The sequence below is a fragment of the Oryctolagus cuniculus genome, chromosome X (assembly GCF_964237555.1).
Source record: "Oryctolagus cuniculus chromosome X, mOryCun1.1, whole genome shotgun sequence".
Lineage (NCBI taxonomy): Eukaryota > Metazoa > Chordata > Mammalia > Lagomorpha > Leporidae > Oryctolagus > Oryctolagus cuniculus.
In genome coordinates this window covers 17,217,244-17,238,134 of record NC_091453.1, presented here as the reverse complement: position 1 = coordinate 17,238,134, position 20,891 = coordinate 17,217,244, and the positions used below count along the sequence as shown (strand labels likewise).

The 20,891-nt window shown below is 40.6% G+C and overlaps 1 protein-coding gene across 14 annotated transcripts in view; it reads right to left on the bottom strand.

Moving 5' to 3' along the window:
• Positions 1-20,891, bottom strand: part of GK (glycerol kinase) — a 79,057-nt gene that overhangs the window by 18,596 nt on the left and 39,570 nt on the right. For 9 of the 14 annotated variants that reach the window (XR_011385689.1, XR_011385690.1, XM_008272486.4 and 6 more), the window contains 7 exons: positions 17,863-17,972; positions 17,368-17,434; positions 16,259-16,276; positions 14,195-14,230; positions 13,732-13,799; positions 6,043-6,085; positions 4,782-4,862 (listed from right to left, as the gene is read on the bottom strand). Coding sequence is in view for 11 of the 14 variants with exons in the window: in XM_008272486.4 (XP_008270708.1) it covers positions 4,782-4,862; positions 6,043-6,085; positions 13,732-13,799; positions 14,195-14,230; positions 16,259-16,276; positions 17,368-17,434; positions 17,863-17,972 (423 nt within the window). In the remaining 3 variants the exon portion in view is untranslated. The remainder of the gene's footprint in view (positions 1-4,781; positions 4,863-6,042; positions 6,086-13,731; positions 13,800-14,194; positions 14,231-16,258; positions 16,277-17,367; positions 17,435-17,862; positions 17,973-20,891) is intronic. The other 5 variants (XR_011385691.1, XM_008272488.4, XM_070067423.1 and 2 more) reach the window with 1 other exon arrangement.

Here is a 20,891-nt window from a genome sequence, read left to right as displayed (position 1 = left end):
GGATGTCCTTCAGCAAGAAAATAAAATCTGAGTGGGGAAATAAAACATGTAGGACCAAAGAAGTGATACTGAACACAGAAGTGTATACAGTTAAGTCAATAAATATGATTCACTATTTATTTTAAAAATGTACTAATTTATGTATATTGAGTAAAAAGGGAAAAATATAAGCTAAATGAAATAAAATGATTGCTGGTAAAGGTGGTGGTAGCAAAATATTTGAAGTCCTCATCATGCTTTGTAAATTAAGCACACTAAACTATACACACTGATAGAAAAATATTTAAAGGGCAGGTGTTGTGGTACAGTGAGTTAAGCCACTTCTTGGGTGCCTGCATCCCATATCCAGAATGCTGGTTTGAGTCCCTTTTGTTCCACTTCCAATCCAGCTCCCTGCTAATGTGCCTGGGAAGCAGTGGATGATGGCCTGCCTGCCACTCACGTGGGAGACCCGGATGAAGTTCTAGGCTCCCAGCTTCCACCTGGCTCAGCCCTAGCTATTGTGGTCATTTGGGGAGTGAACTAGCAAATGGAGGATCTCTCTCATTCAATCTGTCACTTTCAGTCTCTGCCACTCTGCCTTTCACATAAATACATTTTTAAAAAAATTTAAAGATACCCGCACGCACACAAAAAAAGAAGTGCATTATGACATTATGTTGTACTCAAAATCAACACAGGGAGAATGAAAGAAGACTAAAAGAATGAAGATAGGTGATACTAATTTCAGGTTTTAATGAAAATAGAGGGACTGGTGCTGTGGCATGGTGGGTGGGGCTGCCGCCTCGGTGCTGGCATCCCATATGGGTGCTGGTTTGAATCTCGGCAGCCCCACTTCCAATCCAGCTCTCTGATGTGGCCTGGGAAAGCAGTGGAAGATGGCCCAAGTCCTTGGGCCCCTGCACCTGCGTGGGAGACCTGGAGGAAGCTCCTGGCTCCTGGCTTCGGATCGGAGCAGCTCCAGCAGTTGTGGCTATCTGTGGAGTGAGCCAGCAGATGGAAGACCTCTCTTTCTGCCTCTGCCTCTCTGTAACTCTGCCTTTCAAATAAATAAATAAATCTTTAAAAAAAGAGAGAGAGAGAGAATAGAAAGCAAAAAAAAAGAAAACCCTGATTTCTAATCCTAACAACAATCTGTCAATTAAAGTCATGGTTATTAAATATATACTATGTAGCATTTACAAAAAGGAAAAAAAAGTGTTGGGGAATTAGTGTGAGCAAATGGAATCAGCATGAACTTAGTGAGAACTTTTACTAGTCTAGCATTATTCTCCACCCTATTTTTTGGTTTGGTTTAACTTCCTAATGTTTTTTAATGTTTGTTAGTTTCAAAAAATATTAAGAAAATATAAACAGCAGGGGGTAACATGTTAGCATATTACTGTGTTGTTGCTGCTGCTGCTGCCTCTCAGCCTGCTATGTTAACAGACAAAAAACAGGACATAAAGAAGACACAGTGAAAACACCGCCAGACTCCAACACTGGAACCCTGAATATCCAGACTTACAAGGAGATGGTACCATGGCATGCCTAGGTATTGAGGCCTTCATGTACAAATTGCATTTTGCATCCTCATTTTGCTATTTACTGGATGCCAAAAGTTATCTTGGCCAAGTGACTCTAATTTCATTTTTCTAATCTCTGCATGTATAAGACACAGGGAATGGAGGGTTAACCAGTCATGTTGTCATATGATCTAATGTCCTTCTCTCAGCTTGAAATTTTATGAATCTAAACAAAAATGACATGAATTGCAACTAAGTCACAGAGAATATATTTGTTGTGTCTCTAGACGAGACAAAACTGAAAGACTAATAACAGTACAGAATGAAAAAGACGGGGCTGGCACTGTGGTGCAGCGAGTTAATGACCTGGCCTGCAGCACTGGCATCTCATATGGGCACCTGTTCAAGACCTGGCTGCTCCACTTCCAATCCAGCTCTCTGCTATGGCCTGGGAAAGCAGTGGAAGATGGCCCAAGTCCTTGAACCCCTGCACCTATGTGGGAGACGCGGAAGAAGCTCCTGGCTCCTGGCTTCGGATTGGCACAGCTCCAGCCATTGTGGCCCTCTGGGGAGTGAACCAGCGGATGGAAGACCTCTCTCTCTCTCTCTCCTCTCTTTGTGTAACTATTTCAAATAAATAAATAAATCTTTTAAAAAATGAAAAAAATCAAACTACATCAGCATAGGCTAAAAATCACCATCGTAAGTTAAACAGAGATAAATAAAGACCTGAATTTAGATTAAGAAAAAATATTCTACACAAATGTAGGAAAGAGCAGACTTGGTCTGATTAAAAAAAAAAGCCAGGTTTTTAGCATATTCTCCATGGACCAATAGAATGAAGGGGTTATTGGACTAAATGAATGAACTCTCAGACCAGAGTAGCAGAAGCAGTGCTTTACAGGAAGACAGGCATGAATCATACTAGTGTGCACAGGTCAGATTACATGTAGAATATTGTGGGGCCAGTGTTGTGGCAGAGCAGGTAAAGCCACTGCCTGCAATATCGGCATCTCATATTGGTACCTGTTTTGAGTCCCTGCTGTTCCACTTCTGATCCAGCTCCCTGCTAACAGTCAGGGAAAGCAGCAGAAGATGAACCAAGTGCTTGGGACTCTGCCATCATGGCTACAGCCTGGCAAAGCCCTGGCCATTGTGGTCAAAGATGGCCCAAGTACTTGGGGGCTTGCATCCACATGGGAGACATGGAAGAAGCTCCTGGTTCCTAGCTTTGGCCTTGCCTAGCCTTGGCTGTTGCGGCCATCTAAAGCGTGAACCAGCAGATGGAGAATCTCTCTCTCTCTGGAACTCTGATTTTCAAGGAAATAAATCAATTTTAAAAAAAAGCAATTTTGAGAGCTATCTTCAACCAGAAGTTAGGAAGCTATTGGTAAAGGAGACAAGAGGGGCCCACGCTATGGCGTAGTGTGTAAAGCTGCTGCCTACAGTGCTGGCATCCCATATGGGCACCGGTTCAAGTCCCAGCTGCTCCATTTCTGATCCAGCTCTCTGCTATGGCCTGGGAAAGCAGCAGAATATAACCCAAGTGCTTGGGCCCCTGCACCAATGTGGAGACCTGAAAGAATCTCCTGGCTCCTGGCTTCAGATTGGCCCAGCTCTGGCCATTGTGGCCATCTGGGGAGTGAACCAGCAGATGGAAGACCTCTGTCTCTACCTCTCTGTAACTCTGTCTTTCAAATAAAATAAACAAATAAATCTTTAAAAAAAAAAGGAGACAAAAAAAGGCTTTCACATCAGGTAGAAGTTAAGACCCAGTGACTTCTGTCCCTGAGGACTTTTTCAGGTCTGAGATACCTACAATTCTAAACCACTAACTTTCTCCCAGGTAAGGAAAAAGAGAGCACCTTGCTGCTACTATATATAGTTAACCACTACTACTACTGCTACTTCTACTACTACTACTGTTACTACTATAGATAACATTTAAGTGCATATTCTGTGTGTCTAGTGCTGTGCTAAGCACTCTCCAGAGAAGGATATACAGAGGGGAAGAAGGCTCATAGGATTCTTTTTTTTTTTTTTTTTGAAAGGCAGAGTTAGACAGTGAGAGAGAGAGACAGAGAGAAAGGTCTTCCTTCCATTGGTTCATCCCCCTAAAGGCCGCTATGGCCAGTGCACTGGGGCCGGAGCGTTGTGCCAATCTGAAGCCAGGAGCCAGGCACTTCCTCCTGGTCTCCCATGCGGAGACAAGCAGGGCCCAAGCACTTGGGCCATCCTCCACTGCCTTGCTGGGCCACAGCAGAGAGCTGGACTGGAAGAGGAGCGACCAGGACAGAATCTAGCGCCCCAACCGGGACTAGAACCCGGGGTGCCGGTGCCGCAGGTAGAGGATTAGCCAAGTGAGCCACGGCGCCAGCCAAAGGCTCATAGGATTCTAAGTTCTGAAAGTGTTAAGATGTTTTAATACATAGACCAAGTTTTCCACAAATGATTCTATCCACACAAAAAGGGGTTGAAAAGAGGCACATTACAGTAGTTATGGGAGGGACTGAAATAACTAATATTCTTCATGCTCTAGGAATAACAGCTAATAAAGTGAGTGATCACATTGTTATCAGGCACTCCAGGAAATGAGCTTCAGTAAATTTCAGGTCAATTATGTCCTTGCACATTGCATGGTAGCCATTTCAAAATTTATTGTACAGAAATGCTTATAAGAAATGTATGAGATTTTTTTCTTGGACTTTATAAATTAATGCTTCTAATACAAACTTACCATATCCTATAAACTTGGGCTGACTACTGTAATTTACAAACAGGCTTGAAAAAAGTGTTTCTAGTGATAACTGGCATCCATCTCCTCACTTTCTTTCCCACAACAAAAAGTGACACAAAATTTATTTTTATGGGGAGACAAGTGAAGACTTGCTCTGCTTTCTTGTGTCTAGTGTTTCCCTGTGGAACACTGGAAGTATTTTAGTTATAAAATTCAGAATTTCCAAACTGAAAGAAATATTGGAGAGAAATTCAATATCTTCATAACACTTTAGGGATAGAGCACCTTACATTGCAGAGTGGTCAAGTAATGTGTCCAAGTAACTGGTACAAGAATCGAGGAACCAATATAATCCAGGTTTCCTGGGAGTCTTGACCCCCATCTGAGACCCAGTTCATTCCACTCAACTGATATGAAGAAAATGCAATTGTTTGAGTCCCATATATTAAGATTTACCAGAAAAGGTGTTGAAAACACTGTAATTTCCCATTAATTTTGAATATTTGCTGTGTTATCCACATTGACTGAAAAGAACTTACTTCTAATGCATAATATACTGGTTTGTCTCTGCCAAGTTTATAAGCCACTGTGGTCAGAAGGCCATGTTCAGAAAATACGCACTGTAGAAAGACAAAACATAAATATGAAAGAATGCATTAAAAAAAGTTTAAAAATAAATCTGTTATTTTTAAGTTTTAATTAGTTTTTAACAGATTCAATGTGCTTTGCACATACAATTCTAAGAACATAATGATATTCTCTTCTTCCCTCCCTGCCTTCCTTCCTCCCTCCTCCTTCTTCTCTCCCGTCGACCCTCTTTTCTTCTTTGTTTCTTTCTGTTTTATTTTTTTAGTTTTTGAGATAACATATTTTAAAATTACATTACAGGAAAAAGGCTTAATACTTTACCAAATAAGTTTAACAAGCAAAAAACAAAGAGACCCTAGTTTAATGGGAATATAGATAATAGTATAAATAATAATTAAGTGGAAAAATGACCATTTCACCCATATATACTAAGTTTTAAGTAATCACAGATCATTAAAACTATAGTAGCATAACATTCTTAACCACTGGTTTGACAAAGGTATAAAAGTCTCCCAAAACTATATTTGCAGCAATACTGATATACACAGACATTTATTTTTTTGTTAATTTTTAAAAATTTTAGCTCCCAGGGATACAGGAAAGTACTATCAAGAGGGAAGTTTATAGCATTAAGTGCTTACATTAAAAAAGAGAAATGTCTCAAATTAAAGATCTAATGATGCATCTTGAAGACTTAGAAAAACAACAAACCAAACCCAAAATCAGCAGGTGACAGAAATAAGAATCAGAGCAGAAATCAAGGAAATTGAAACTAAAAAAAAGATCAAAACAAAAAGTTGGTTTTTTTGAGAAGATAAACAAAATAGATAAACTTCTAGCCAGACTAACAAAGAATAAAAGGGAAAAAAACTCAAATAAAATTATAGATAAAAAGGGGACATTACAACTAACACCCCTGAAATACAAAGGATCATAAGAAATGGCCATGAAGAACTATATGCTAATAAACTGGAAAATCTCAAAGAAATGGGTAAATTCCTGGATTCATATAACCTACCAAGATTAAATCAAGAAAATATAGACAATCATTCAAATCTTATGATTTTCATCATTGTTATTGAGCTCTCAATTAAAACTTCATAAAGACTAAGAAAAAGCTAGACTCAAAAGTAACTTATAGCAACTTATGCTCAAATAGTATTTACAAACTTAAAAGATACTCATCAATCTTTAAATTTGAAAAAAACCTACCTTATGACCTGTATTACATAGTAAGAAACAACCTGTTCCGTACCTGTAGGTGGGTCAGGAGGGAGAGAGAAAATGAACAGTATGACAAATTTATTGAAAGCAAATGATAAAATATTAATACAAATGATCTAAACTGACACACAATTTACTACAACAAAAGGCATTATATGAAAGTTTAGGAAAAGTACTAAAAGTTAACAAGCATAATACACTCTTTATGGAAGAATGTTTTAGAAATCAGTCCTAAAGGGGCTGGTTCTGGGATATAGCAGGTAAATTCGCATCCTGCAATGCCAGCGTTCGATATGGGCAACAGTTTGAGTCCCAGCTGCTTGACTTCCAACCCAGCTCCCTGCTGATGTGCCTGGGAAAGCAGCATAAGATGGCCCAAGTGCTTGGGTCCCTATGCCCACATGGGAGACATGGATAAAGCTCCTGGCTCCTGGCTTCAGCTTGGCTCAGCACTGGCTGTTGTAGCCATCCTCTCTCTCTCTCTCCTTCTCTCTCCGTAACTCTTTCAAATAAATAAGTATTTTTTTTTTAGAAAGAAATCAGTCTAGACAAAAATGTACTTAGTATAACATTAATGGAAATTAGCATTTAGTCAGTCACAGCCCAGGGCTGTATTTATAAAGTGCAATTTGAATATTCCACATCTGAAATGCTTGGGACTGAACGTGTTTTAGATTTGGGAGCTTTAGGATTTTGGACTGTTTGCATAGATTTTACCAGTTGAGTATCCTTAATCCAAAAAACCAAAACTTTTTGATCATCCTGCAGGAACTCAAAAAGTTTCAGATTGTGGAGCATGTTCAGTCATAGTGATTTTACTATCAATGCATGTGGAGTGAAGTTTTAGGACCATCAGCCGGTGAGGAGGCTAGGTGCAGAATGCTGAGAGAGTGTAGCCCAGACTAGAGTGGCATAAAGGGGAAAGACTATTGGAGGCCTACCTTTCCCATTCTTTCTGCAGAATAGGTGAGTATAATGGTGGCGGGAAGAGCCAGGATGTAATTCAGCTGATATGGAAGAACTGAATTTATTTTGTGGCAGCCTTATTGCTATAATCTTTGGACTCTGTAACAAGTCTAGCACTTGAACATTAATGCGTACTTTTGACTTGAGCCAGACAGATAAGCATTCCAAGCTGATACCAATAAGAGTCACAGAGAAACAGTTTTAAAGTGAGTTGGGATAACAAGGCTGTTATGTCCTCTTTGGCTCTGCTTAAGTTCATTTTCTTTCCCCAGAGGCCTTGCTGCTGTGTTCTGTGCCCCTGGTTCTAACTGTGTTAGTGACATTCCAGCAGGGGGGATAAGGGACAGTGCTCAGTCCAGAAGCAGGCAGAAGGATCCCAGAAGAACCTACTACCACTCAGCACTTAGTCAACAGATCCTATCAGCTACACTTATCTTGTGCAACAAATACAAGCCTAGGACAATTTTTTCTGATAAACATTTTTCTAGGCATCATTATTCTGAATAAGGATTAGTCCAAGATACTCTGTATCTTCTGACCCACATTATCCTTGGCCTGCTTGATAAACAGGTGACAAGTTCAGAAAGTGGCAGAGTAATGCATATTCAAGTTTGTAAAGTGTCAAATAACAATAGGCACAGGTTTGTAAGCTAAAGCACCTAACTCCCTATACCTTCTTGCTACAACACTGACAAATGTATACCTTTCAAGGGCTATCTTTCATTAAAAGGATGTTAATTATGCTTTTTACAGGAGAAAGCTGTACCAAGTTAGTGCCCAAATAAATACTCTCTATACTGAGAGGCTTTGTACAAATACATACACACACACACACACACACACATACATATTATATATTTAAAATTTATTTAAAATGCAGAGAAAGACAGAGATCACCCATCCACTGTTATATTCTCCAAATGCCCACAACAGCTAAGCCCGGGCCAGGCCAAAGCCAGGAGCCAGGAACTCAATCCAGGTCTCCCATGAGTGACAGGGACTCAATTACTTGAGCCATTGTCACTGCTTCTCAGGATGCACATTAGCAGGTGACTAGAATTGGGAGTAGGGCCAGGACTCAAACCCAGCCACTATGATATGGAACTTGGGTATCCCAAGCAGCATCTTAACCACTGCACCAAGTACCTGCCCCATATACAGTCTTAAAATAAAAAATTGTTAAGAAGGCTCAAGACACTTAACAAAAGTAAATTCTTAAATTAGTATACTTAGTAAGTACTTAATGCACATAAATCAATGCATCAAGATGACTTCATTGCTACATTTAGGCCACAGCTTTCAGAGCAGTACACAGGCAATTATTTTCCTCTGAAATTTTATTATCTTTTCTTTCCAGTTTTCAAGCATACAAAGAGCTTTCAGAATTTATGTGTTCTGGCTGGTGCCGCGGCTCACTTGGCTAATCCTCTGCCCGTGGCGCCGGCACCCTGGGTTCTAGTCCAAGTTGGGGTGCCGGATTCTGTCCCGGTTGCTCTTCTTCTTCCAGTCCAGCTCTCTGCTGTGGCCCGGGAAGGCAGTGGAGGATGGCCCAAGTGCTTGGGCCCTGCACCCCATGGGAGACCAGGAGGAAGCACCTGGCTCCTGGCTTTGGATTGGTGCAGCACACCGGCTGTAACAGCCATTTGGGGGGTGAACCAACAGAAAAAAGGAAGACCTTTCTCTGTCTCTTTCTCTCACTGTCTAACTCTGCCTGTCAAAAAAAAAAAAAAAAAAAAGAATGTATGTGTTCTACTAGGCCTTCAACAACCAGGCGGTCAACCAAATGCTGCTACAGGGATATACTCGGCTCCCCACCCAGGAGACAGTGGCTTGAGACATCGCCCCATGCCAGCAGAGAGTACCTCATCGCCCCATGTCAGCAGGAAGTAGCTCTAAAGACAGATCATCATCCCTCTACCCCTCCTGCACTTTTTGGGCTAATGTAATCCCATACAACTCCTGCTTTATAAAAAACAAAAGGGGGGAATGTTAGTAAAATGGCACAGTCCTGACCCAGAAGAAGCTCTTGGCTACTGGCTTTGGATTGGCCCAGCTCGGGCTGTTGCGGCCATTTGGAGAACCAATGGATGGAAGACCTCTCTCTGTCTCTCCCTCTCTGTCTGTAACTGTCTCTCATCCTAGGCTCTAGGCCCCACCGCCATTGCTGGAAGCCAGGTGGACACATGGCCCAACCACTGGTGTCAGCCCCACCCCCATCCTAATGGGATTCGCTGCTCCTACTTCCCTGCCAGCCTCCTGGAAAAGTTTTAAAAGGACCTGTTCCTGAACAGGCTCTCTTTCTCTCTCCGTCTCATGAGCTGTCTGTCTCTCTCTCTCTGCCTCTGGATCTCTCTCTTATGCTCTCCTTTTCCCCCTTTTCCTTCTTCACCCCTTCTCTCTGGTCTGTCAAGTTTCCCCCAATAAACTCTTTCCTTTAAAAAAAAAAGACTTTAAGAATTTATGTGTTCTACCTAACCTGCCTCTATATTGTACTGTGTTCTGATATACCAGAAAAGATATCTGACCTTTCTGACCTCTGCGAAGGTAGAGGCTGCTTGCTATCTTTCATGACTATCAGATCATAGCTGAGCAGTTTGACAGATGTGCCAAAGATAGCACACAAGGGCATGGCAGGTAGCCCTTGGCAAAGCTGGGAAGGAAGTAAAAGACTTTATTACACCCCATCAATGCCCCTGGGGATATGAGGCAGCTATTTGAGGTCTTCTTTATGAAAAGTGAAATTTAGGGGCCAGCGCTGTCGTGTATAGTAGGTTAAAGATCCGCCTGAAGTGCTGGCATCGCATGTGGGTGCCAGTTTGTGTTCTGGTTGCTCCACTTCTGATCCAGCTACCTGCTACTGTGCATGGGAAAGCAGTGGTGGATGGCCCAAGTGCTTAGGCCCCTGCACCCACACGGGAAACTCAGAAGAAGCTCCTGGCTACTGGTTTTGGATTGGCCCAGCTTGGGCCGTTGTGGCCATTTGGGGAGAGAACCAATGGATGGAAGACCTCTCTCTCTGTCTCCCCCTCTCTGTCTGTGACTGTCTCTCAAAAAAATCTTTTAAACAATGAAATTTAATGTTCAAATAATCCATGTTCTTTCTAGAAAAAAATTAGAAAATACAGCTAAAGTAAAAGAAAACCCAAAACATCCATGATCTGAACCAGAGATGGGTTTTCTACTGAATTATTTTTCTTCTTTTAAAGATTATTTATTTTATTTGAAAGCCAGAGTTACAGAGAAGAGAGAGGGAGAGAGGAAGAAGGAGAGGGAAAGAAGAAAAGAGGGGGAGAGAGAGAAAGATCGATCTTCCATCTGCTGTTCACTCCCCAAACGGCTGCAACAACCAGGGCTGAGCCAGGCTGAAGCCAGGAACACAGAACTCTATCCAATCCAGGTTTCCCACATAGGTGGCAGGGGCTGTCTTCTGCTGCTTTCCCAGGAGCATTAGCAAGGAGCTGGATCAGAAGTGGAACAGCCAGGACTAGAACCAGCATTCATATGGGATGCCAACATTGCAGGTGGCAGCTTAACCCATTATGCCACACATTTCCCCCTCTATTGAATTCTGAGCTGGCTCATTTTCTCCTTGCTAAAATTGGGAAGAGATTAAATTCTCAATCCTAAATCCCCAATCTCTTAGGACTGTGTTCTGCCCATCTCCTATGATTTTACAACTTCCATCTGTTCTTTACTGAAACTCCAAACATTCTCTAGTCTTACCATAACTTAAAAACAAACAAAATTCCCCAAGTGTTACATGAGCTTGTTAACCTCACAAACCCTACTTCCCTCACCATTCCTGGATGGCTACATTTTTGTAAAGCATATTCTGTCTTACTCTATTTTTATGTCCACCCACATCTTTTGTGACCATTTGTAACTTGACTTCTCTCTTCATCATTCTATTAAGCCTTCATTCTTTGAGTCACAAAATGAAGACCTAATTTCTGCATACAATGGTCTGGTCTCAGTCTTCAGCCTCCATGACCTCTCTCTATTATTTTGCCTTGCTGATCACACCTCCCTCTTAAATAACCTGTGCCCTGGATTTCCATACTAATGGCAACTGCAATCTGTTTTTCTGATTTCTCTATTCCAGTGGCTCCCACTTTTTCTAAATATCTCTTCTACCTGAATATTTTATCTTGGTAATGTCATCTACTCTTATCACTTCAATAATCACCTCTATCTAGGGGAAATTCACAATCTCTACTTTTGTAGTGAATTCATTCCACATTTCCAAATGTGTTTAACATATAGCCTACCAAACAAATATAGCCCCAAACAAATTTTTCTACTCATATCTATTCCTTCCTTTGGCTAAGCTAACCACTGTGTCTAGGTACCTAAACTCCATACCCACTTCTTCTCCCTTGCCCTGTTGCAGCCATGCATGGCCACCCACAGCTTCTCTGTCCTTCGAAGTTGATGTTCTCATTATTGAAACATCATAATAGCTTCCTCTATGGTCATAATATTCCAGTCATTGCTAAACACCAGCTCACAAACCTGTGGACGTTTTCTACCACCTATCAGAAAAAACAACTTCTCAGCCTGAAATGTAGGGCTTCATAACATGACTGTAGCCTTATTTTTGACCACTTCCCTACCCTAATGGTCCCTACATTCTCCAAAGTCTTCAATTTCCCTACGTATGTCTTTGTTCAATGCTCCCTCCACCTTCTAATATTGCTTATTCTTCAAAGGATCTCATTATTAACATAATTTCTTGTGGTTTTTCTTCCCTCCCTTTGAAACCAAACAGCATCACTTCAAAGTTTCTTATGGTAAGTTCTGATTTACACATGACCGCTTGCATTCTTGTGTTCTTCCTCCCTGAGGAGAGAAATACGGGATCAAAGACCTGACAATTTGTTATCTTCTCTTCCAATCTTCAGCAGTGCCAGAAATGCTCAAACAAGCATTCCCTAACTTACATCCATCATTTAAGGACTCGGCTGATAATGTTTCAGGAGGAAGGGAGTAGAAAGAGGAGGAAAAGCAGATTGCTGGGGACCTACCATGTACTCTATACCATGTCAATACAGATAGCATCTGATTTACCAGGAGTATTATTCCTGGCATAGAAGGGAAGAAGGAAAAAATAGCCTCATTTTTTTTTTGACAGGCAGAGTGGACAATGAGAGAGAGAGAAACAGGGAGAAAGGTCTTCTTTGCCGTTGGTTCATCCTCCAATGGCCGCTGCGGCCGGCACACCGTGCTGATCCGAAGCCAGGAGCCAGGTGCTTCTCCTGGTCTCCCATGCGGGTGCAGGGCCCAAGCACTTGGGCCATCCTCCACTGCACTCCCGGGCCACAGCAGAGAGCTGGACTGGAAGAGGGGCAACCGGGACAGAATCCGGCGCCCCGACCGGGACTAGAACCCAGTGTGCCAGCACCACAAGGCGGAGGATTAGCCTAGTGAGCCGTGGCGCCAGCCAATAGCCTCATTTTATACCTTATTCTCTTAATTCCTGATTTGGCTGACTGGAACCCAAATTGAAAGAATACATTTCCAGGCTCATGCTAACTCAAGTGCTCCTGATTTCTGTAATTCGATCTTTCTTAAAGCTTCTTGTTAAAAGTGAAAGTTCAGATAATTGGAAGAAAAACAAAGTACCAAGAAAATAACCTTAAAAATTCCCCCAAAAAAGGGGCAGGCATTGCGGCTCAGAGGGTTAGGCCACCACATGGGATTTTTGCATCCCATATCAAAGTGCCCGAGTCAGAGCTCAGCCTTAGTTTCTGATCCAGCTTCCTGCTAATGTGCACCTTGGGAGGCAGTAGATGATGGCTCAAGAGCTTGGGTTCCTGCCACTCATGTGGGAGACCCAGATGGGGTTCCTGTCTCTTGGCTTCTGCCTGGCCCAGCCTTAGCTACTGTGGGCATTTGGGGAATGAAACAACATATGGAAGAACCATGTCTGTCTCTTTCTCTGCCTTTCGAAACAAACAAGCAAACATTTGCTAAAATCCCACAAAAATACAACTATAATACAACTATAGTTATAGTGAAAAGGACTTGGGCAGGAATAACAAGCTGAAAATTGTACTTTAGAAGGCTCTTCCTTACCTCTTCCTAGGGCTCCTCCTTTCCCCCACCAACCCCCCCCCCCCCCGAAAAGCCAAAATTACATTCAACCAAAATTTATTTTCTGGAATTAAGAAAGTATAGAATTTTGAAGCTGGTGCTGTGGCACAGTGGACTAAGCCTCCATCTGTAATGCTGTCATCCCATATGGGCACCAGTTCATGTCCTGGCTGCTCCTCTTCTAATCTAGCTCCCTGTTAATGGCCTGGGAAAGCAGTAGAGGATGGCCCAAGTGCTTGGGCCCCTACACCCATGTGGGAGACCAAAAAGAAGCTCCTGGCTCCTGGCTTTGGATTAGCCCAGCTCTGGCCATTGCAGCCATTTGTGGAGTGAACCAGTGGATGGAAGACCTTTCTCTCTCTGTCTCCCCTCTCTGTGTCTGTAACTATATTTCTCAAATAAATAAAATATTTAAAGAAAAGTTCTGAATTTTATAAATGATGGTCAGTATGTCTACATATGGTATAATATATTTTATGTGCGAGGGATGAAGAAAAAACAGTGTTAACAAACGCATATATCTGTATTGGATTTTGGCCTAGATAAACTTCAAAAGGTGTTTCTGCTTCAAAGCACTAAGGGGAAAAGCACTAGTTTTTATGTGTTTCTTAAACTTACGTGTTTTTGGCTTGACCATCCTGGAAGCACATTTGTCCCACCAATGCAGCAGACTGGTCCCCTAAACACTGAGAATACAAATGACAATGATGAACATGGACTAAGACAATGTTATTAATTTCATTTTTAGAAGAACAACAGGTTTTACTTTTCCTTTACTATTTATCAAGGGATGAATTGTCTGTTTCTTAAAGTTTCTCCATATGGTCATATTTTCTATTTGTTAATATCACTATAAGAGAGAAGGTATGGGAAGGGAAAGTTAGAATTAATTAACTCAAAAGATTCTCAATGACTCGCAGTTTCACGTAAGAACAAAAATAAGGCAATTTTGCTGCTCTTACTTATATTCCCCTGTTTAGGAAGGGGTAGACTAATCAATTGAGGTAAACGAGGAAAGTCGTAACACAGAAGCGGGTGGGGATGAGGAGGTGGCAGGGAGAGGTTTGGTGATAAAACTTACCCCAGATATTGGCACACCTTCCAAGGCCCCAGCTTTCTAATAAATGAAATTTTTAAAAAAGATTATGAATAATCACAAACTTTTAGTTCTGCTAACATAACCGCAACAGAAATGCACATTAATAGCGATGTGCCAGAGAACGTAAGCAGACAAGACAAAGCAAGTGTCTTAACTACGTGAGTAGTATAGAGACAGATTCTAGTAGTATTCCTAGAATGACAAGAAGGTACACGGTATTGGAGAATGAACACATACAATGGATTGGGAGTCAGGAGACATACACTTTGCTCCTGGTTAGTTAGTATTTATGCCACGAGCAGGCCGCTGAAACCTCTATATACCTCAATTTATTAATGAACAAAAGGAAGACTAGGCTACATGATTGCCAAGTCTATTAGTGCTTGGCTATTATTGCCATTATTAAAAAAATGAATAACATATCTTATGAATAGCTATCAAACCAGTATGGAACATATTTATTTAAGAAGGCTGTATTTTATCAACTCTTCTTTCTACTCAAGCTGCTCTTAAGTAAAAAAACACAAGAGTGTTCTGGTATTGGCAAACATCATTCTTCTAATTTAGATAGATAACAGTTCATTTACGTCATAATGAGTGGTTTTTATTTTGATCAATATGGCCAGTATTCTAGGAAGAAAAACGAGATTTAAGTGGCTGATTGTGGGCTTTACAAACTTAATTTAAAAAAAGAACATACAATAATGCAAAGCAATTTCTACTGATATTATAGAACCAGGGAAATTAAGGAATGTGACCTCTAAAATAGTGGCGATGCACTGTGAAGAGCATGAAACTAAAGCTTTGGATTAGCTCCTTGGTCCACCATTTGTGAGCCTGCCTCCTGGGCTTTAGGAGCTTTAGGTACCCTATCTGTTAAATTGTGGGTAAGAAAAGAATCCACTTTGGCTGGTGCCGCAGCTCACAAGGCTAATCCTCCGCCTGCAGCGCCGGCACACCGGGTTCTAGTCCCGGCTGGGGCGCCGGATTCTGTCCCGGTTGCCCCTCTTCCAGTCCAGCTCTCTGCTGTGGCCTGGGAAGGCAGTGGAAGATGGCCCAAGTGCTTGGGCCCTGCACCCGCATGGGAGACCAGGAGGAAGCACCTGGCTCCTGGCTTCGGACTGGCGCAGCACGCCGGCCGTAACAGCCATCTGGGGGGTGAACCAACAGAAAAGGAAGACCTTTCTCTCTGTCTCTCTTTCTCACTGTCTAACTCTGCCTGTCAAAAAAAAAAAAAAAAAAAAAAGAATCCACCTCACATGGATATGAGGATAAGGAAATAATAGCAGATATGTGGAAACTCTTTACAAAACATAAAATTGATAGCTTCTATTATTTTATTTCATGTTTAAGGTAATTCAAGATCTGCTATTTTTACTTATTGTATATATTCTTTGAAAAACTGAACCTAGACAGACATGAAGTAAAGGGTAACTTTCACAAAAGGCTTAGAGTGAATCAATAGGAAACCTAGATTCTGTATATATTCATATATTTAAATACCCAAGGAAGGTTTTCATATAGTTTTGAAATGATCAGACTATCAGTAAGATCTACTATGTGTGCTCAGCACATAAAGCACTCCTTTTCCTTCGTTGGGAGGGGCCTCTGGAGTATTCCTGGAGCATCCTCTGATGAAGCATGCAGAAAAAGTTTCAGTGCATTTCCAACTAACTGGTCTGAAAGGCTGGTCAAGATATCATTTACGATAGACATTTAAGACTTTTGAAAACTATGTCTAATTACCTGTTATGCTAAAGCCCAAAGCACATCACAACAGTACTTCGTAATGGGCACCATCAGAAGCTCTCATTCCAGGAAACTATCTTTTACTTTAGAAACTTCACTCCCAGTCTTATGGAGACAAATAAGATCACAGTTTTTTAGAAAAAACTCTGACTAGTGTTTAATAGTAATTTGGAGGGTCATAGAAATTCCAGAAACATCTGTTTAGCAAATTGACTTTTGCTTGTCTCAAAATAAATGGAAATGCACTGTATCTTTTCCAAATCAATGGGTAACATAATTGCTGGGCAACCTACTCACCAGGCTATGAGAGATTTTCTATAGTCAGCAAGGAGGAAAAAGAGGGACAGAAGCATAATATTTTAAATTCAGGAGAAATCTAGATCAGTTAAATTTTTTTTCAACTATCCTCTGATACTGTTTCTCAAGAATAAGTTTTGTTCCCTGATTCAAGTCAGTATGTTGATAGCTATGAAATTACCAAAGCACTTTTATTCTAAGTAGTGACTATGTCTCCTTTAAGAAACTCCATATTGCCATAAAAAATTTTATTATAAATGAAATAGTTGAAAATTTCTGTTCAAGCTTTATTCAGAGCACTTGGTCTTCAACTTAATTATTACTAACTCTGTAAGTAATGTTTTTAATATTTTTCATCAAGTGTCTAAAATATTCTTTTGTAATTTCTTAGATTTTTTTTCATAAGCTATATCATGAATTCCAGATTTTTATGCTCAAAAATGGATTCACATCTTCCTAGGGGTTTTCCATTCTTGGTGTTTAATCACAGACTCTCAGTGATGCTAGGTATATTTTTTGCTAAAACTACTTTTTTTCCTGGGTTTCAATGACAGCAGTCATAAAAAGGGAAATCAGTTTAATTAGAAATCCCAAAATTAGACTCTTTGTTTTCAGTTCCTTTGCTAAATTTTGCTCAGGCTGACAAAGACTATAATATATTCACATAGTTTGATCAAAAAGAGATTCGAAAGGAAAAAGAACACTGTTAAAATGTTAAAGAGTCCCTCTTCTGAAATCAAAGCAGACATCACAACTAATCAGCAGGACTGAAAGAATAACCTGGCTCAAACACTCCCACACCATCATCTAGAGTTAGATTATGCCAGTATTACTTTAAAATTAATGATATTAAAAGAAAAACCAAATCAATGTTATAACTATAAATCAGTTGGTAAGAAAGACTATAAGGCTTTTAAGTTATAAAACTATTTGAACACTAAATTCTTATTTTACATATTATCAACATTCATAGAGAAGTCACTAATCCCAAACTATGAAAAACAACACAATTGAGCTTTGAATTTTGAATAATGTTTAAATGAAAAACAAACAAAACTTTTCTTTTCTTTCTGTTTTCCTCTTTCTTTTGTTTCTTTCTCTTTTTTTACCATTAGGCCATAGATTTCAGAAGAACTCCGGACATTTGGAAGAATTTCCATTGGAATTTCAAAAAATCTGAAAAACAACAAGATATGGTATGTTAAGACTATTAATAAATATGTAGAAATATTTACATGTATTTAAACATAACATTGTAAATAACAAAGCATAGATATATTTGAGTATAAACAGTAAATACTTAAATAAGAAGAACATAGTTTGTATGCTTGGATATTCAACACTCCAACTTATAAAGCCACTAAACTAATAAAAATGAAAAAGCACACAGAAATCAAAGTACTTTTCTAAAGGAACCTATCCATAAGGAATAATTAATTTGGCCTGTTTATTACAAGCAATAACAAACTCTTTAATAAAATACAGTATAGACTTGCATATTGCAGTTGGTAAATCAACTCCATTGACATCTGAAAACAGTAAAATTTAGCTTATAAACAGATAACATAATGGGGAAACTATTCTTAAGGGAAAATCCAACTCACTCGCAGAGCTCTTTATCCCATTCCAAAGAATGAATATTGAAAAGCATCGTCCTACTTGCATTTGTTACATCTGTACAGTGGACACCTCCATTGACTCCTCCTGTCAAACTCTACACAGAATAAAAAGGACAGGTTATATTTATACTTATTTGCAACTTAATTTACATACTATTAAAACCCATAACAAGCAGCACATAGAAGAAAAGAATGGAATATTTCAATTATTTAGTTTTTAAAGTTTTTAGCAGTGTCCAACCAAAATAAAATGAGTCAGACAAGTAATTTAAAATTTTCTAGTAACTACATTAAAAGAGTACAAACATGTAAAGTTAACCTTAATAATATGGTATATTTTATTTAACTTAATATATATAAAATATCATCTTAATGTGTACTCAATACCAAAATTAAAAGAATTCTATGGCCGGCGCCGCGGCTCAATAGGCTAATCCTCCACCTTGCGGCACCAGCACACCAGGTTCTAGTCCTGGTCGGGGCACCAGATATTCTGTCCCGGTTGCTCCTCTTCCAGGCCAGCTCTCTGCTGTGGCCAGGGAGTGCAGTGGAGGATGGCCCAAGTGCTTGGGCCCTGCACCCCATGGGAGACAAGGAGAAGCACTTGGCTCCTGCCTTCAGATCAGCGTGGTGCACCGGCCACAGCGTGCTGGCCGCGGCGGCCATTGGAGGGTAAACCAACGGCAAAGGAAGACCTTTCTCTCTGTTTCTCTCTCTCACTGTCCACTCTGCCTGTCAAAAAAAAAATTCTATTTTCTTTCTTTAGTACTAAGTCTTTGAAATCTGGTACATATCTTATACTCATAGTATATCTCAATTCAGACTCAAATACTCAACAGCCACGTGTGGGTAGTGGCTACCATATTAGTGCAATTCCAGTTAATTTATGGTTAGATAAGATATTTTTGTTTTCTTCCTCTGATCTTTAGAAATTTTAAAGTCTTATTAAATTTGGCAAGATGAAATAAATTGAGATGCCTGTCTCTTAAAAATTTTACAGCACCTTGTATTATCCCTTCACTTTATTTTTATCTTTTTTTCTTTTTTATTCTTTTTTTTAAGATTTATTCATTTATTTATTTGAAAGTCAGAGTTACACAGAGAGAGGAGAAGCAGAGAGAGGTCTTCCATCCGATGGTTCACTCCCTAGATGGCCACAACAGCCAGAGCTGCGCCGATCCGAAGCCAGGAGCCAGGAAATTCTTTCGGGTCTCCCACGTGGGTGCAGGGGCCCAAGCACTTGGGCCATCTTCCACTGCTTTCCCAGGCCATAGCAGAGAGCTGGATCAGAAGTGGAGCAGCCGGGACTAGAACCTGTGCCCATATGGGATGTCGGCTCTTTAGGCCAGGGCATTAACCTGCTGTGCCACAGAGCCGGCCCCTTATTTTTATCTTTTTAAAAAGATTGATCTTATCTATTTGAAAGGCAGAGTGTCACAGAAAAAGGGAGAGACAGAGAAAGAGATCCTTCATCTGCTGGTTCATTCCCCAAACAGCTGCAATGGCTGGGGCTGGGCAAGGCCAAAGCCACAAGCCCAGAATCTCATCTAGGTCTCCTACATAGGTGGCAGGGGCCCTAAGCATTTGGACAGTCTCGGCTGCCCTCCCTTGTGTACCAGCAAGAAGCTGAATCAGAAGCAGAGAGCTTCAACATGGAATGTGGCTTTGGAGGCAACAGCCTAAGCCACTTACCACAATACTGCTCCCCTTTTGTTGTATTTTTATTTTTTGATTAACAGTCTGCATTGAGCTATGTCTATACTTGCCCAAGCATATATTCTGAAAGCAGAGTTTTTACCTCTCTCATGTTAACACCTTCCTACCTGAACTGCAGACACCAAGAGGCTAAGAAAGAACAAAGGTAGACAAAGGTGAGCTCTGAAAAGTCTTTCCTCTAGTCTCCTATAGCTCACACTGCCTATATCCTGCCACACTCTCACATAAGACAGTTGTCTGAGCTAATCACCAACTGTGACTGACAGATGTGAAAATGACTGCTCAGGAGCACAAACCAAAACCTTCCCTGGCCAAGCGCAGCAGGGAGGGTGGCAAAGGTGCCTCTTCCTGGGAATGGTTCTGAGATCTGATCTGTGAACCTGGCAAGTGAGAACAGGGACAATATTCCCTTCAAATTCCCTGGAATGTTGGAAAGATCATCACACACTTATGGAAGTATTTACAAATGAAATTTTATGTCTGAGATTTGCATTAAAATGATCTGTGAGGGGAGAGTATGTGAGTATAGCTGAAACAAAGTGGCCCATAGGTTGATGATCAATGGATGTGGCTCACCAGGAAAGAGGTTAACTGCACTATTCCCTCTACTATGGGGAACAGTGGAAAATGTCATTGTAAAAATAACAGATCTAGAGAGCTTGAAATCCAGAGTTCTAGAGATCTAGAAAGAGAGAGAAACAGAGAGAGAGAATATGAGAGAGGCACCACAGGATAGTAATTTTAAGATGTATCTTGGAAAGGTTTGAAATGTTAAGTTTTTACTCATTTTTGTTCTGCTTAGGCAAAAAGATTATCTAAGAGAAATTTCCACTATCACTTAGTTTCCCATTATGATTTTATTACACAAGAGACAGCTGTTTAATACTGAAACCACATAATAAAAGTATCCTAGGCGTTTTGTCCTGTTAAATAGTTATCTCCTCTGGGGCCAGCGCTGTGGTGCAGTGGGTTAACACCCTGGCCTGAAGCACCAGCATCCCATATGGGTGCCGGTTCGAGACCTGGCTGCTCTACTTCTGATCCAGCTCTCTGGTATGGCCTGGGAAAGCAGTAGAAGATGGCCCAAGCGCTTGGTCCCCTGCACCCACGTGAGGGACCTAGAAGAAACTCCTGGCTTCGGATCAGTGCAGCTCTGGCCGTTGCGGCCATCTGGGCAGTGAACCATCAGATGGAAGAACTCTCTGTCTGTCTCTACCTCTCTCTTTAATTCTGTCTTTCAAATAAATAAAATGAATCTTTAAAAAAAATAATTATCTCTTCTAAAAAATGGTTAGTGG